The sequence below is a fragment of the Haemorhous mexicanus genome, chromosome 3, assembly GCF_027477595.1.
Source record: "Haemorhous mexicanus isolate bHaeMex1 chromosome 3, bHaeMex1.pri, whole genome shotgun sequence".
Lineage (NCBI taxonomy): Eukaryota > Metazoa > Chordata > Aves > Passeriformes > Fringillidae > Haemorhous > Haemorhous mexicanus.
The window spans coordinates 7,767,767-7,784,215 of NC_082343.1; the positions used below are offsets into that span (position 1 = coordinate 7,767,767).

The window sequence follows — 16,449 nt, forward strand, 5'->3', positions numbered from 1 at the left end:
GATGATAGAAATTTTATTGTTGGAGACCTACTAAGTTTTCTTGTTTGCAGGTAGAGCTTGAATCTTTTATTTTTAACCAAAGGTAAAAATATGCTTGCTGTTTTTGAGAGATCTGATGTTTTGTTGGTTCAATAATTGCATGAGGTCTTGGATCTCTACATGAGCTTCAAATCCAGCCAAGTTTGGAATCAGACTCAAAATGCTGTGGTCACATTGATATCAGATTGTTGGGAGTGAAATTATCTGGTGTTGTACACTTAGAGGCTTGGGATGTTTGCTCTGCAGAAATAATAATGAACAGGCAATAAGATGAGCTAGATCTCTGTCAATGTCATACTGAGTATGAGCTATACTCCTCTGCTATACATACACACACAAAATTAGCTTCCAGACTGCCTCAGAAGAAATTCCAGAGTTTGCATGTAGCCACTGGAATAAAGGATACTGCTGTTTCCAAGGCATTAATTATACCTGCAGATTTTGTATGGTGTCAGCTTGCCATGCTCTGCATATTCTCTCCATTAGGATTTGGACTGTGATTGCATCATGCTTCATAAAACTAAATTCATTGAAGTTCTTCTTTGTTTGAAGTGCCCCAAAGCTTTTTAAAATACATTAAACTCTAAACATGTATGAGAAACCCAAAACTGGTCTGTATTTCAGTACTCCATTCTTACTTGAAAGGTACTGCTAAACTTCTATTGCATTGATAAAGCCAACTTTATTCTGGCCTTCAGAGTGGCTCTGACAAGATATTTTTGCATTAGGAGAGAGTATTTTTTGCACTTCAAGGGTAAAATTAGCTAAAAATGTATTAGTACATGATTTTGTGTTTATGAAAATCATGACTTATGGTGGAGTTCTTTTTAGACAACTTTCACACAGCATCCCTCATTAGTCAAGAGGCAGGAGATGAATTCTAAATTTTCTGTTCTTATAAACAGTGAGGCTGTCCTTAGGTTGTACAAGGGAAAGAAAGAAAGAAGAATGATGACAGGAGAAGTGGAGATACAAGAAAAGCAAGTAAAACATTTGTAGCTGAAATATGACACACTTTCACTAGCTCTGTGTTGGTTTAATTGTTTTCTGCAGCTTGCCTAAATGAGGAGGGAGTTAATATATTCATAGTGATTCACACTTGGTAGAGGTTTTGTTTGCATCAGAAGGATGAAGGACATAATGATTTTCCCTGAATCTTGTAATAGATTTCCAGGCCTTCAGTACCTTTGTAACCAAGCTGCCTTTTTCAATTCTGCACTCTGACAGAAAATTCAGTAGAGATAATCTAAAAGCTTCCCTCTCTTCAGTCTTTTCTCCTACTTTTTTGTTACATTTGTTATCTATGAAGTGTGGAATGGGATAAAATTGGACATTCCCTATTCAGTTAGTCTTTTGGGCGCCCACATAGTTTGAATTTCATCAGAAAGAATGGAACTTGGCACAGAAGCTATTTGGCAGAACTGATAATAGAATTGGGATCAAAGACCTGGCAGTATTTATACTTTGTACACAAATTATCTCATAAATGTTGCTGGACTAGAGATAATGCATCTCTTCTTCACACTTTCTGTTTTATTTTAAAGAGGTTGCATTCATATTTACTAAAAAAAGTATTACAATTGCAGTAAAAATACTGAATATAATCCCTTTTGTCCTTTCTTTGGATACAGTATCATATCTGGAAAGAAAGTCCTTAAAATAGGACTAAAGTACTGAGAGGAAGTGTAGTATTTCTGGCAGGCAATTCATTCACTACTGACACTCATTGATTAAGTGAATTGTGCCAACACTATTTTTAGTCAATTTTACAAGTTCCTGAATTCAGCACTTTTCAAAAGTTAGAACATAACAATTGTTATTTTTAGCACTAATTGCCTAAGGATGTCTGTGTGCTTACCTAGGGATAATGAGAAGATAGATCCTGCTGTGTCTGCCAGGTGCTCATAGCAGGGGGAGCTTGTAATGGGAGAAGTTAGGAAAACTATTGCAAGAGTGAAGAGTTCAAACTTGTGACTCAGCCACAGCTTGGTCCTTATTCTTCTTCTGCTCAGGGTGGGAAGCAGGATTTGCCAGAGTGATACCTGATGAAAACTGGAGGATCTTTTAAAGGGAGATATTCACAGTGTTACTACTCATGAAAATATTTCTGTATGAAACTATTGCAGCTTAACTGACTATATTTTGCTGCTAATCTCATCTCTAAGTGTTTAGTCAATAATCAAAGTGCCAAACAAAGTGTCACTGTGTAACTGATGACCTCTTGCCCTACAATTCAGCTTCTCCCAGTCCTGTTCTGGAGAGTTGGTAAACATAAGTCCTTGCAGTGGGAGAATGTCACAAGCAACAGTGGAATAAGCTGAAGATGCAGCAAAAATTTGGATGAGTAATGTTGTCTGTACTGTGCTCCTGAGAGCAGTGTACTTCTCAGCCACTTGGGGCGATGCGATTTATGCATCTGTTCCTCAGAGCTGTGTTGAAATATTGGCAGAATTTGACTTGCTAATGGCCTGTATTTGCTCTAATTCAGTATGCAATAAAGTAAGTATTTGCATTTTAATAAAAAGAAGGAAGTTAAACCAGAGGTCACTGTTATGTTTGGCAGAATGTTCAGTGTGGCTTTAAGTTGAGATCTCACCCTATTAAGCCACTGTGCAATTACAAAAAGCAGTATAATTCCTAAATGTAGAGCACAATGATTTCACCCCATACCTGTTTATGGATGCAGTTTTTTTCTGCTGAGAGTTAAATGTCCTGCCTTGCATCTCATTGCTGTTGTTTTCTATGAAGCTGTTGTAGTGCCAGGGAGGGAAATGTCTTTGCCATGTCTGCACTGCACCAAATCTGCTTCCTCAGACTGCTGCTCTTCACACACCCGACACGGAAACAGCCTTTTAGCGAACACTTCGTTTTCAGCATTTATGGAAGTGTCAATCTTGGGCAGACCCCCAGGAGAAGGCCTGAGGGCCCTTCCTGAGCCCTGCAGATGGCTGAACTTCATTTTGATCATCCCTGAGGTTTGTGCATTCATAGCCCTGCCTGTGAACTGGGGGTTGGTTTTGTAGCTCCTAGCGAGCAGCTGCCGCGCTAATTGCCGTTCTCCCCAGTTTTGGGGGAGCAAACAAAGGCGGCAGGAGCTCTTGGAGCAGCCCAGCTGCAGGGTGTCCTGGCTGCTTGTGCCTGAAATACCAAAGTGAGGTAGGGCAAGGAGAGGTTTATTACCCTGTTTTCTGCCAGCGCTGTGGAAATTAGAGGAGTTGGCACTCCGGGGTTGCTAACCCAGCTTCTGTTGCTGGTTCGGAATTAGCGTTAGAAAAAGGAAGGTCATAAAGATGTCTCCTGATCCCTGCTGAGTGGAAAAGAACAGTTTGCAGAGGAGATGCACTTGTAAGATCACAGCACATCTGCCCTAATGACGTGCCTGCCAAGGATGGGGCACTTCTTAGATTGTGTCGATGCCCTGCAGACCTTTCAGTCTTTTTTTAAATCCGTTTCATAACCTTTTTACCTGTTGGCTGCTGTGACCTTCCACGAGCTCTGCAAAACCAAAATATTTATGGATACTCCTGAGGAGTGTCCTGTAAAGACCTGATTCTCATCTCTCACTCCTGTTAAAGTTATTACTGGTCTTAAGAAAAAGCTTAAATATTCCAGTCATAAACTAGCTCCAGTGGAATATATAGAATTGAATATAATTATCCTCATGTTGCAGAAGAGAGAAAGAGACAATGAGAAGTGAAATGATAGGCCTAAATATAAATTTAGTATTTAGTAGCTGAGATGGAAAGAGCATCCAGAAATCCTGTCTTTTAATATTAGATCTTGTACTGTGTCACAGATGGATATGGAGTGAGAATAGTAATTAGGCTCTTTGTGTTACTCATTTCATTGTCTGATATTTGTGCTGTGGAGTGACTTATGTTCACATTCACTTAAGAGAAATGTTTAAAGAAATTCCAATAGCTCTTTAGAATAATTAAATTACCTTCACAAAGCACTGGCTTTTTGCTGCTTTGTTTCATTGTGATCCCGAGCAGTGAGTGGAGGGGTGAAAACACAGATGTTATATCCCTTTCTTTTTTAAATTTGTGCTCTCCATTTTGTTTGTAACATTAAGTCTTGCATGTGTGTGCTGCTCCTCTCCCCCAGATAAAATATAAAGCTGCATATATGAATTTAGTAGGTTCAACTGCATGTTGTCCTTTTGATGATCTGGAATCCATTTCCCAGGCATTTTCTTCTGAACTCCATGCACAAATCTACCTACCAAACTGCTAAATACTTCTAGAGGTTTGCATAACATGGTTTTGAATTACTTAAAATGGTTTTGTTACATGTTTGTGTTATAACAATTTGATGCTACTGAATTAGCAACTAGCAAACAGTCTGTAGAGACACAAGCAAGTGTGGATTTTAGCAGGAGAATTGAAATAAATTGGACCTGAATATTTGGACAGAAAACCTTAGTATATTTACTGTGACAGCATTGTATTGGGCTCTAGGGCAGCCTTTCAGAAGAGGTTTTGGAAGTCAAGTAACCCAAATCATTTAAAGTAGATTAGAAAGAAACACTAGAAAAGTGGGAAGACTTCTGGTATTTCAAGAGTAAAATTTAGTGTTTCATCTGTTTGATCAGAGCAAACAGTATGTTTAAAACTGTTGGAATTATTAAGATGTATGGTTTGTGTATTTAAATTACACATAGTTGACCCTTCTTCTTTGGTTTGTGCACCAGCAGGAGGAAACAGATGATTTGTTTCAGAGTATGTACATTCCACATACACACACAGTCTGGGCTAAGGCACATGCTGCTACTATTTTTTTGTGTGGTTTTGCTTTCTTTTTTTCCCTTTCTTGCACTCCACTTCTGATTTTTCTGGTCTGTGCTGTTCAGTTAGGGGAATTTCGGAGTCATTAAATAATCTCCCTTTTGATCTCACAGTATCTTTAACTCAGCTGACACTCCCCAGTAACCCAGGTTAGCTCTGGCAGGCTCTGTAGGGATGGGCTTTAAAGTGCTATTGAAATAACTCCTGAGTCCTGAAAACCTTGGGTACACCTCCACCCCCTCTTTCCCCTGCTATTGATGGGGACTGATTCTGTCAGCTTTTTTGAGGGATGAGGTGGAAAAGGCAGCAAATGAACCCCATAGTGACAAGCTGCAGCCATCCTCTAGTGCAGGCAGACACAGTAGCAATAAGCACTGCAATAAAGCAGTGTGCACTTAGATCACACCTCATCTGGGGCCTGTGATTCCACACATGCATGATGCTTTCAGCTGGATGGAAAGGGGCTTGTGTGATTTTAAGGTGAACAACTTGTTTGCTCTGGGGTAACCCCCAGAAAGAGAATCAACCCCCACTTCTCTGCAGGATTTTCCTGCCATCTGGAGGAGGGGAAGACAGGCATTAAGAGGGGAAGTTGTTTCAGCCTCTAACAGTGTAATGAAGACTCTCAGAAGCTCTGGTAGGGTAGAGTGTGTAATGGCTGGCAATTTCTGGGTACAGTGTGAAATCTGTGGTTGCATGTGGAGGTTGACAGGCACAGATGGAGACTGATGGAGACTCTTGGGTGTTTGGGGAAGGAACAGCAATTCTGTGAGAATTATTATTATTAGTGTGTAGCATTCAGGAGCACTGGTCTAAACAAAGTGCTGGAAAGAAGAATCTTGACATTTCAGTGGCTTAAGAGTAGGAAAACTGTTTGAGATTTGTGAGAATTTAATAGCACTGATGAAGGGATATTATTATTCCTGCTATAATATCTTCCCAGTTCTGTTTTCTGTGAGGTGTTTTATGGGCCCTGTTCACTGATGAGACAAACTGTGAGAGTCATTCCATGTAAAAATGATACAGTGTCCTGTAAAATCAAAATTACATTTGAGAAGGAGGCATCCATCTGTAATAAACAGAATAAGGAGGAAAGATACAGACAAAAAAAGACAGTTTATCTTTTGTATAAGAACAACAGAACAGATTTAGGAAATGGGAAACAGAATAACTTTATTTGGGACTGAGCTTCTCTAAAGAGGTCTTTGTATTCCTATAAACAGAAAGAAGCTGCTGGTTGGTGCTTAAATTCAGTGTTTGTTTTCCTGCTCTTTAGTTCAGCCAAACCTAGGTGTCTATCCATAGCATAGGCTGCTTTATTTTCTATAGTATTAGAGAAGGATCAATCTGCATGTGCAGTGTGTGTGTACTATTTTATATGAGAATGAATTCTTGTGGCGAGATGGTAATGGGCATGATGCCCACCTAAGGTTTTACATTTTAAATGTGAATGGTAAATTGTCAATAAGGGTTTACTTATGTGGACATTTACTTAACCATACAGTTATATCAGAACAAAACTAACAAAATTACAGTGGTTTCTTCTTCCCTTGCTTATGTTGTAGCAGAAGGCATTTCTGATTAGCAGCATTTTTTTTAATCTAGAAGCTGACTTCCTTTTCAGGCTTTCCTGTGGTTTTCCACAGGGAAATATCAGCCAGCTGAATTTCTGGTGGTAAATTTGTAGTGCCATTTGAGCTTGGGACTCAAAGTGACCAAGTTGCCTCCCTTTAGAGTTTTGCTGCTCTGCCAGTTTCTCCTTCTCCTCCATGTTTCATAACCATCCCAAGCTTTATCTTGAGCTGTGTCAGAAAGCAGAGGTCGTTATTTGAATCAGGATGTTCCTGGTTCAAAATAGAAGTGTACTATTTATATCCTAACATGTTTACCATCTGACAGCTTCCTATGCTCTCACAGGAATGAATTAAAGACATTGGTTTAGTTCCTGTTGCAGTTATCTGTATCACTGAAGTTGCTTTTCAGTTGAGTGCCTCAGCAGAAACTACAAGGATTGACTGCCGCTTGTTTCTCAGCCAGCTTTCTTCTCTCCAGGAGCTGAATCCCATGTTTGCTAAAGTTGATTTCAAGTTCTCATTGTTTCAGAGGATATAGTGTCAAATTGCAGGTTGATTCTTCCAGCCAAGAACTGAGGCAGTGTTTTATTTTAGTTACTTACTTGACCTCATAAGCCTTGCTGTTAGTTAGTGCCTTTCTATACTTTATGCTTCCAAGTCTCTCACCTCCTTTTAGATTTGGTCTCTGAAGTACATCAGCTGATGTACTTCAGTCGGAGCGACTTAGCTACCTGGCTTTGCAGGCTGAGCTTTGTTTGCTTCTTTGCACAAATTCTCTCCAGAAACAGTGATTTAGCAATGATCCTTTCTTATTTATGTCTGCAGGAAAATACCACTCCAAGAAAAGGTTGAAGAGACATTAATGACCCATTTGCTGTTCTACCAAAAGTATAGATAGATTTAATTTACACCAGAAATTGTGACTGGAAAGTGAGCCTACTTCTGAGAGTCCTCTGTTTCTTTTGTTTCCTTTCTAATTTCACTGCAGATTTTTGGTTTGTTTTTCAAGCTCTGCATAAATATTCATTGTGGGTTTCCTTCCCTGTTATTACCAGCCAGCCCACTGATCAGGCACTAGTGTTGCAGTCTAGCTAAGTTTGTGTATTGTGTTGGAACCAGCAATCAAATATGTGAAAATGAATATAATACACTTTTGAGTGCTGTGATGTTCAGTGGGCAGATGTACATCATGAAGACCTTTCTTGTCTACAATTTGTTATGAAGATGAATCATTCTTTGGGGAAAGGTTATAGTCATGTTGTAAATCACATTCTCAAACTGAAAAAAAAAAAAAAAAAAAGAGATCCAGCAGTGATAAATAAGTACCATCTGGAATCTGAAGTATATAATTGTATTATGATTTCTCATCCACATAAAATAAGCCCTTGAGAATGTTTAAGTTGAAGGCACAGTCACAGAGATACCCAAATCTGTTAACTTTTTCAAGTGCTGAAGTGAAATGCATTAAAACAGTATGTTCCATGTGAGGTGGAAAGACTCCTAGAGCCAAGATGGTGGAATTCCTTGCAGCACAGCTGTATGGGAGTAGGTATTTGGAGAAGCTGTGTAGTAAATTTTACCTTGTTTAAAAAGAAATAGAGGTCACTTTAATTATTTGACATATGATAATGAATTGTCATCAAAAAAAGCCCCCAAATGCCTTTTGTGATTTAATTTTGGTCGATGTATCTCTAAGATGAAGCAGTGGATGCAGATGAGTTGTGTTTGAGTTTGTCTAGCTTTGAGAAATATGCAGTGCTGGAAATTAATCTTTTCTGTGACTTGAAGAAAAGAACCAAGGACTTCTGAGAAAAGACATGGGAAGAAAACAAGAGAAAAAAGACAGCTAAGAAATGAGAAAGCAGTGAAGAAAGCAAAGTGCCTTTTGAAATAACTACTGTGAATCAACATCACATACATTTCTGCTTCTGCCAGCTGCCCACTCATTTTCTCTTTTAATAGAAAGAATCGTCATGGTTCTGAAGCAACGAGTGTAGGGAGCCATGGATTTTCTTAGGAAGTGAGTTTCCTGTCTTAGTGGGTTTGTGCTTGCAAGATTGACTTGGTAATGGATTGGATCTCTTTATGGTGTATATAATATATCAAAATGGTAGAAGCAGTGCTTTGTTTTTCCAAAGACACTCCTCCAATGTAGGAGCAAAACTTCAGGAATAGCTTTGTTTCCTTTCTGAATGCTTCAGTAATAAAACTTTGTTCTTTGAAAACTCTTTTACTGGCATTCATTTAGTCTCAAAGTGCTTTTGTGAGGGAGGCACTAATATCATGTATGTTTTGTAGACATGGATCTGGAACACCAGATGAGACAGTAAGTGATTTGTCCCGTGTGTCTCAACAAGGCCTTGGAGTACAAACTTGGGTAGAACCTTAACAAACCTGGCCCTGGGTCCTGTGCCCCTTGCTCAAAGCCACGCTGCCAGCTGAGGTGTGTTAGGGACAGACACATAGGAGACTTGCAAGACTTGCAGAGTTGATTTGTTCTCTGAAAAACTACCTAGGTGACTAGAATCAAAGAGATGTTTGTTTGTTTTACTGACTTCTGTTCTTTCTGTTCCTTTCCTTTTAGCTGGTGCTGCCGGAGTACTCCATCCACAGTCTTTTCTGCATAATGTTTTTATGTGCTCAGGAGTGGCTCACACTGGGGTTAAATGTTCCTCTGCTTTTTTATCACTTCTGGAGGTAAGCCCTTCTTTTACATGCTGACTGCTTGCTAGCCTTGCTTTTCAGCTCAGCACACATGCAGGTTGTGTGAAAAATGAAGGACAGTGATAGGAGTGGAGATGAGCATCTCTTGCCTAAGGTTCTTGCCTAAAAGCCACTGAAACTTCTATTTCCAGAGAAAAGGAAATTTTTTCATGATTTAGAATGGCTAAGGAAAACATATGCTAATACAATGTGGCTTTCAGTTACTTGGATGAATATTCTGAAGGGTGTCAGGATGCACTCATCACAAGTGAAAACATGGAAGTGGAATAGGCTGGAATCTGAGTGTGGAACTTGGTGAGGCTCTAAATACTTCCCAGATGGGGAGTTGCAAGACAGTTCATATCTGAAAGAGCTTGGACTTCTTCATTCAGCCCTAGCAAGGAAACCTTTCCATTGTAGCTGTGAAACAGACTGGGAAGGCTGACAGATTTTTGTGTCTCATCATCTTTGGCAGCTTTTTGATTTTTTTTTTCCAGTATAAAATAAGTTGTTTCTTTCTGTACAGTAGGTAATTTCTGTTCTTCAAGAGAATCCTCTTTTAGAGATTTGTGGAGTAGGGATTGGAGTAGATGAAGAGCTGTTTCTTCACACTGCCCATATGAAAAGGGGGGAGTGTTCCCACTCTGGATCTCTGAATTGTGTTTATATTTACCAAGGGGCTTCCAAAGTTGATCATGTAAGACATGCTGTTGTTTTCCAGACAGGCAGTGCAGCTGCTGCTGCTGCATCTCCCTGTGCATTCTAGTGGAGGATCAGCCTTCTGTTGCTTCTGAAAATAACCAAGAGAAATCAGTTTTTGTGGTTGTCAGTCTGGAGACTTCCCTAGTTCTGCATTTTCACAATGTTTGTAAAAGCACAGATGATTTTTGTCTGTCAGGGTCTCTTTGTGTTACAAAGGTACATATGGTAGCAGAAGAATAATTCTGTAAAGAAGAGTTATTATCATCATCTCAACCAGGAGCTAAAAAGCAGTAGCTTTTTTACTTTTTTTTTCCAGCAAAAGCTCGGTGCTAATGCAGAGTCATATGATAAAGTGTATTATTCAGAAATTAGAGTGCCAGTATAGTTCTCAGAAAGCTAAATGAAATGAGCTACAAGTGCTTTTCTCCCTATTGTTCTGCTGCAATATAAGTGATAATGTTTCATGCTGCTATTTTGCTAAGGGTTAATAACCCTTAGTGTGACAATGAGACCCATTAAAAAAAATTCTAAAACCAATTTTTTTTTTCCAAGGGGAAAATGGTCAGATTCTAAGTAATGATATTAACCTTTGGAGGAAATTTCTGATTTTTTTTTCCATGATTCTTCATATGCCTGCTATAGATACTCCATAATTATTCCTGCTTTAATCACAGGCAGGTTTGGATTCATTGTGTAAAGTTCTGCACAGAACCATGGGAAGATACTGTAATATCTTCATCCAAATGAAGAGAATTAAGCAAAATTCCACCTGTGGTTCCCCATGAAAGAACTTGCAATCTTATTAGAGATTGTAAGTGGATGAGACTAACATTGGAGGAGAGAAAGGCAAAGTTATTTTGAGAACACCTCCTTTCAAAGTTTGCTGCTGGTCGCTTGCTTGGTGTTTTTATATCTTCCTGTCTATCTGTCTGTCCATCTGTAAGAAATCAGCAGTCTTCTGCTTACTTTGTCAAAGCAGCAGAAATAACAATATTTCCTCTGATTCTTGCTGATCTTAGATCAGTTCATTAACTTTGCTGAGGACTTCTTTATTTGTTGTTTTGCTTTTGCTTTTTACTGCAAACTGAGATAAAAGCTCTTTTGCCAGAGAAGTTCTTCTGTCATGATTTTCTCAAACACTCAGTCATTGCTGAGAAGAATTATAAATGTGTCCTATGTAAAAAGAAAAACATTTTTTGAAGAAAATTATTTGGATGATAAATTCTTGAGCAGTGCCACATGTGGAAAATATTGGTCAGCCACTTCTTACATTACTCCATATTGGCTTTTTTCCTTTTCAGAGTTGGAGGAACTTAGCTACCAGTTGGTTGGGACTGTCACCTTTCATCATGTCTGAAATCAGTTGTGTAGGTGCAGTAAAAGCCCTGTAATCCTTTATCTTCTCTGTGATCACAAACCACCATATATTGTCACTCACAATGTGTAAGTTATGAGTGGATAAGCCAGAAATAACTCTGTAGGAAGGGGAAATGTTTTGATCTGAAGAATTAATAGACCACAGAAAATCCACATTCATTAATTGCTTGGTTCTGTAAGGAAGGAGTGCTTAGACTAGCATCCTGATTTTTACAATGTCTGGAAATAGAGACTTGGGAAAGAAAGGGGAATTCCTGCTTTATCATGGAAGATGGTAGTCAGGTGTGTGTCTGCACATACTTAATACAGTTTACTGCAGGGTCATTCCAGGTGTCTTCTCCTGCTCTTTCAGGTATTTTCGTTGCCCAGCAGACAGCTCAGAGCTGGCCTATGATCCGCCTGCAGTCATGAACGCAGATACCTTGAGTTACTGTCAGAAAGAGGCCTGGTGTAAGCTGGCCTTCTACCTCCTTTCCTTCTTCTACTATCTCTACTGGTAAGTCTGACCATTTCACTAAGCTGCTTTTCATTTCACTTGTGGGATTGCATTTAGGAATGACTGGAACCAATTGGACAATTTCCTTAGTCTCATAAAAGGTTGCTTCTGCTGTTGATTCTCCTGCTGACACTTCAGTACAGAATATTTAGTGTTTACCTAAGGCCTGAGCCAGGCCCCAGCACCAACCAAAGGAAATAACTTTTGCTTCTCTGTATGATCTTTTAGGATGGTAAAATAGTGAATGTTGTGCTAATGGCATTACATCAAATAAAAACCTATAATTTCTTATGATTCAAGAGGATCGTAAGAAAAATACTATACCTTTGATACAGTGATACTCAAGACAGTAAATAAATGGGTAGGTAGATGTTGGGTGGGAGCATGGGATGCACCATGCCCCTAGTCATTCCTACAGGCTCCCCTTCATGACAGGGCAAAGCCTGTACATGATCCAAACCCCTGATTAAAGTAAATTCATGGAGATATGCACATCAATTGCATATCACATGTCCTCGGTGCACAGGCACAAATGCCCAGTGCAAAAGTATGTCAGGATCATTTAAGGTAAGGCCTTGCCAGGATCTCAGTGTAATCACACCATTAAAACTACTGAACAACCAACTCTAACACACTTTAAATGGAGGTGATGCTGTAGCTTTCTTCTACTCCTTCCTCCATGATGTATGTGCTTAGAATTTCCTCTTCAAGCCAGTCTTGCATGTAGTCATCCCCCTGCAAGGCAGGTTTGTGTGCTGGTGGAAGAAAAGTGGTTTTCTCTTCTGATTATTGGTGTCTGACCTTTTCTGCTGTTCACCACATCTTCAGGAGTCACTGCTGCATGTTGCTGTTTCTCAGTATTCCCTTCAAATGCTATTGAGGTTTGTGGAAAAAAAGCATTTTTTGACTCCACGTTTTTGCGTTGGGATCAAAGTCTCAAAGTCAGCTCAGCAGTGTGGTGTAGCATCTCTCCTGAGACTTTACTGCTGTGCAGCTTCCTCTGAGCCCTTCAATCTAAAACATGGCCACCATCCAAAATCCACTGCCTGGTGCTAGATAAAATAGTATAAATTACAGACTTTTTTCAATGCTTTCCTGGGTATTGACAGAATTAGAATTGCAGCAGAAATGGAGCTGTGGCAATATATACTGTTTTCTCTGCTTTTCAGAGTTGCATTTAATATGTATGGATTCAGTCCAGCTGGTGGCTGCATTTTATGTTTCTTATAGTGCACAGAGTTTTTTTCGAAAGGAATCAAAACAATGCAATTTCATGGAAAACGTTGCCTGCCCTGCCGAGAGTTGCTGGTTGAAGTTTGAAAGATCAAACATGCTAAAGCAAAATGGTTTTGTTTCTTTGCTGTTCAAATCCAGACGTCAGACTGAGCTTTAAAAAGCTCAAACACAGCTTGTGGTGCAGTAGGATGTCGATAATGAATTTGTTATTTCTTGAGTGCCTTTTGATACCCATCTTGAATACACCTTAATTAAGATGCTTTAGAGAGATAGAAGGAATGCAAAGGAAAGCACAGGCCATTACAGCCAGACCTGAGGAACAGACAGCAAAGGGTTATAAAAATCAAAGTGCTCTGCATGCTTCAAAGGGATACTTTCATATTGTGTCTTTCTTTTACATTCAGCATGATCTACACTCTGGTGAGCTCTTAACTGAAAGATCATCACTAAGGACTGAAAAAAACAAAGGCTGGAGGTGCAAGGACGAGCGAACCAAGGGATGCATGATTAAAAAGAGCAAAGAGGAAAACTTTGAACTCAAGCAGTAAATATGGTACATGAAAGAGAGATCCAGCAAAGAGAAGCAAAATACCATGGGAGAATGGCTGAGTTAATTCTGTTTGTCTCCTGTTTCTCAATGTATTGCAGCAAATGATTTTCAAAACCCAAGCAAACAAAAAAATTGCAACAACGTGGGCCAAATTATACTACTGTTCACCTTTCCAGGGATAATGCTGCTTGGTTTAGTGGATTCATTAAAACTTTAATGCCTGTAGTCCCTGCTGTCTTCCAGGAAGCAACATTTCTTTTCTTAAGGACCATTCTGGACTGAGGAAGCACAGGACAAGATGATCTTACACAGAGAGAAGAGCTGTACAACATTCTGAAAACAAGCAGTGAGCGGACTTTGGGTGAGATGTGTGACTGAACTGCAGGGATGTTCTCATGACACTAGTCAAACAGGGATGTCAAGTCTCGTGGAACTACTTCAGTGGTTTTGGTTTGTTGGGGTTTTTTTTCCCCACCAAAACAACAATACCAAAAGAATCTGCAGTTTCAATGTTCTGTATTCTAACTATATGCTATTCCTGCAGGTGAACATCCAGTATATTTCTGTACTTCATTTGTGATGCACCAACACCATACAGTGAGATGTAGAAATACATTGGGTTTAACCTAATCAGGCCAAGCACACTTATCAGAATAGAGTTCCTCTGACTGAAAAAAAAAAAAACCCAAACCAGGTAAAAGCTGCATATATTTTAAGAGGATTGTAACATAGCTATTATATTTATCACAATGCTGGATAGCGAATACTGGACCAGCTAATTGTGGTCTGTAATTCTGTTTTGTAGTTGTACTTCTGCTGTAAAATTTAAGGTGGAACAAATACACAAAATGTCTTTGTCTTGTATGAGGTTCCTATTGAAAAATGTTCCGTTTTTTATAATTTAAAGGTTTTAAAATTTTGTCATAGAATTCTCATTCTAATTCATTTATATGGGCTGCATATCTTTTTACTTATATATGTATATACAAATACATATCTACATAAATACTCACAATCTATTTACATTTTAGGTCCATCTGTTTGACTGGTCAAAGGCATCAAGTGTCCAGAACTGCTGCTAAATATATTTCAGTGCTGATCCAGGTGAACCCAAACTCATTCCCTCCAAGTCACTGGTGCTGTGGGTAGTAGCAAGGCTGTAAACCCAAGACTAACAGCAGAGCCTTCACAGACACTGCTTAGCTCTTGCATTGGGAATGAGCTGATAAGGTGGTTTTCTACCAGAGACTGGCAGAGAACAGTGTGGAGAGGCCCATCTGTCCCCTGGCTTGTTCACAGCTGGTCCTGTTAGCAGGAGCTCACTGATCACCCCCTTTGGTCTGGCTATTGAGAGCCAGCAGATCCTGTACCAAGCTCTGAGGTTCTTAGGCTGGGCATAGCAGTTCAGCTGGAGAGATGCAGGCTCACCATGGCTGCTGAGTCATTCCATGTCTGGCATGTTCCCTGTGGAGCTGGAGTCACAGTGTGCCTGCAGTGCCAGGACTCACTCTGGTTTGGTCTGTGCAGTAACAAAATTAAATCCTGTTAACCAGCAAAGCACAGTGGCTGCATGCTAACTCTGCTCCTGGACCATGCTAGCTCCCAAATCCTGCCTGGGCATTGCTTGGAATGGGGCTAGCTGGCCTGTGCAAGCATTATACTGTGCAAGCATTCTAACAATATTTAAATGAAGTTGTCCCAAGGGTTGCTGTTCTTTAATTTACAGTAGTTTTATTGTTTAATTTTCAGTAGTTTTTACTGGATGCATTTTACCTTCATACAATGTAGTATACCCAGTTCTAGAAGCATAAGACTGCCAAATCAGATGTTGGGAAGCTGATTTGGACTCTGATGGTTCATAGGTTTGGATTGTACCCACCACAGAGGTGGCTGAACTGCTCTTGAAATCACACTGACCCTGCTGGCAATACAGATATGCTCTCTTGGAGTGAGCCTGAGCTAAGGAACTTCACTGCACCAATACAGAGCTGACTGATGGAGCTCTGCTGCAGTGGAATAATTAATGCACAACCCATGAAAAGCTGATGTTTGTCTGTAACTGAATTTCTTCTCTGCATCCTGACTAAAGCATCTAGTTCTACAGCAGTATAGGAACTAGATTCACAGGAACAAGTCATAGTGAATAACTTCTAGATATCTTGCTACCTCATAAAACTTTCATCTCTGAGCTCTGAGCAGGTGACAGAATCTTTCCATGCATCTCCTAGGATTTCATAGGAGATGAAAAGAAATTGCTTCAGGTTCCCTATATTCCAAATACATGCTTTCAAGTCAGTTTCATTGAGACTTGGAATTTTGTGAGGTTGGATGGGTGAAAGTATGATGGCTTCTTGCCTGAAAACACATAGTTTTCAAATCCTGAGGTTCAGGGATGAACTGGACTGGTAGGAGGTCAGTTATTTGCCTGCAGGGCTGAGTTTTTGTAACTGGCATTGGGCTGTAATTCTTGACTTAGCACAAAAAGCAGCTGTTCATGTGGGTCTGTGGAATGTAACCTCAGGGGACTTCAAGGACTGGTCATTTGAAAGAGGTTCTCTGTTTCAGGCAACTTCATCAATACACTTACCAAGGTCCACTGGAAAGCAGAACACTTCATTTGGTCCTACTACTGCTTTGAGTGAGTGTTTCCAGGATTTCACTGCTCTGGTACTTGAATTTTATTTTTTTTTGTGTTTCCAGAATAAATTTATTCTCAGATAATTTATTCCACTTGCTTTTGAAACATTAGCCTAAGTACACTTTCTCTCATGCTGCTTAAGATTTCAATATATAGAGAAAGAAGTCCTTTTCACCCTCCATTCTGTTAAAAGTGAGCCGCCTCCTGTCCTTCCATAGAAAACTCTATTCTCCATTTCTTCTTTAAAGGGTTTCTCTGTTGTCTTTCCAGTCAAATTAATCTTTCTTAAGAGTGAATAATCACAGCTGTTCAGAGTATTCTGGAGAATCTTATTCTAATTAGTCCTT

The 16,449-nt window shown here is 39.6% G+C and overlaps 1 protein-coding gene across 1 annotated transcript in view; it reads left to right on the plus strand.

Annotated features, from left to right (window-relative positions):
• Window positions 1-14,562, plus strand: part of CNIH3 (cornichon family AMPA receptor auxiliary protein 3) — a 36,588-nt gene extending 22,026 nt beyond the window's left edge. Inside the window, exons 4-6 of the mRNA XM_059843447.1 lie at window positions 8,985-9,097; window positions 11,535-11,678; window positions 13,319-14,562. Of these exons, the coding sequence (XP_059699430.1) occupies window positions 8,985-9,097; window positions 11,535-11,678; window positions 13,319-13,346 (285 nt within the window). The 3' untranslated portion in view covers window positions 13,347-14,562. The remainder of the gene's footprint in view (window positions 1-8,984; window positions 9,098-11,534; window positions 11,679-13,318) is intronic.
• Window positions 14,563-16,449: the final 1,887 nt, after the last annotated feature.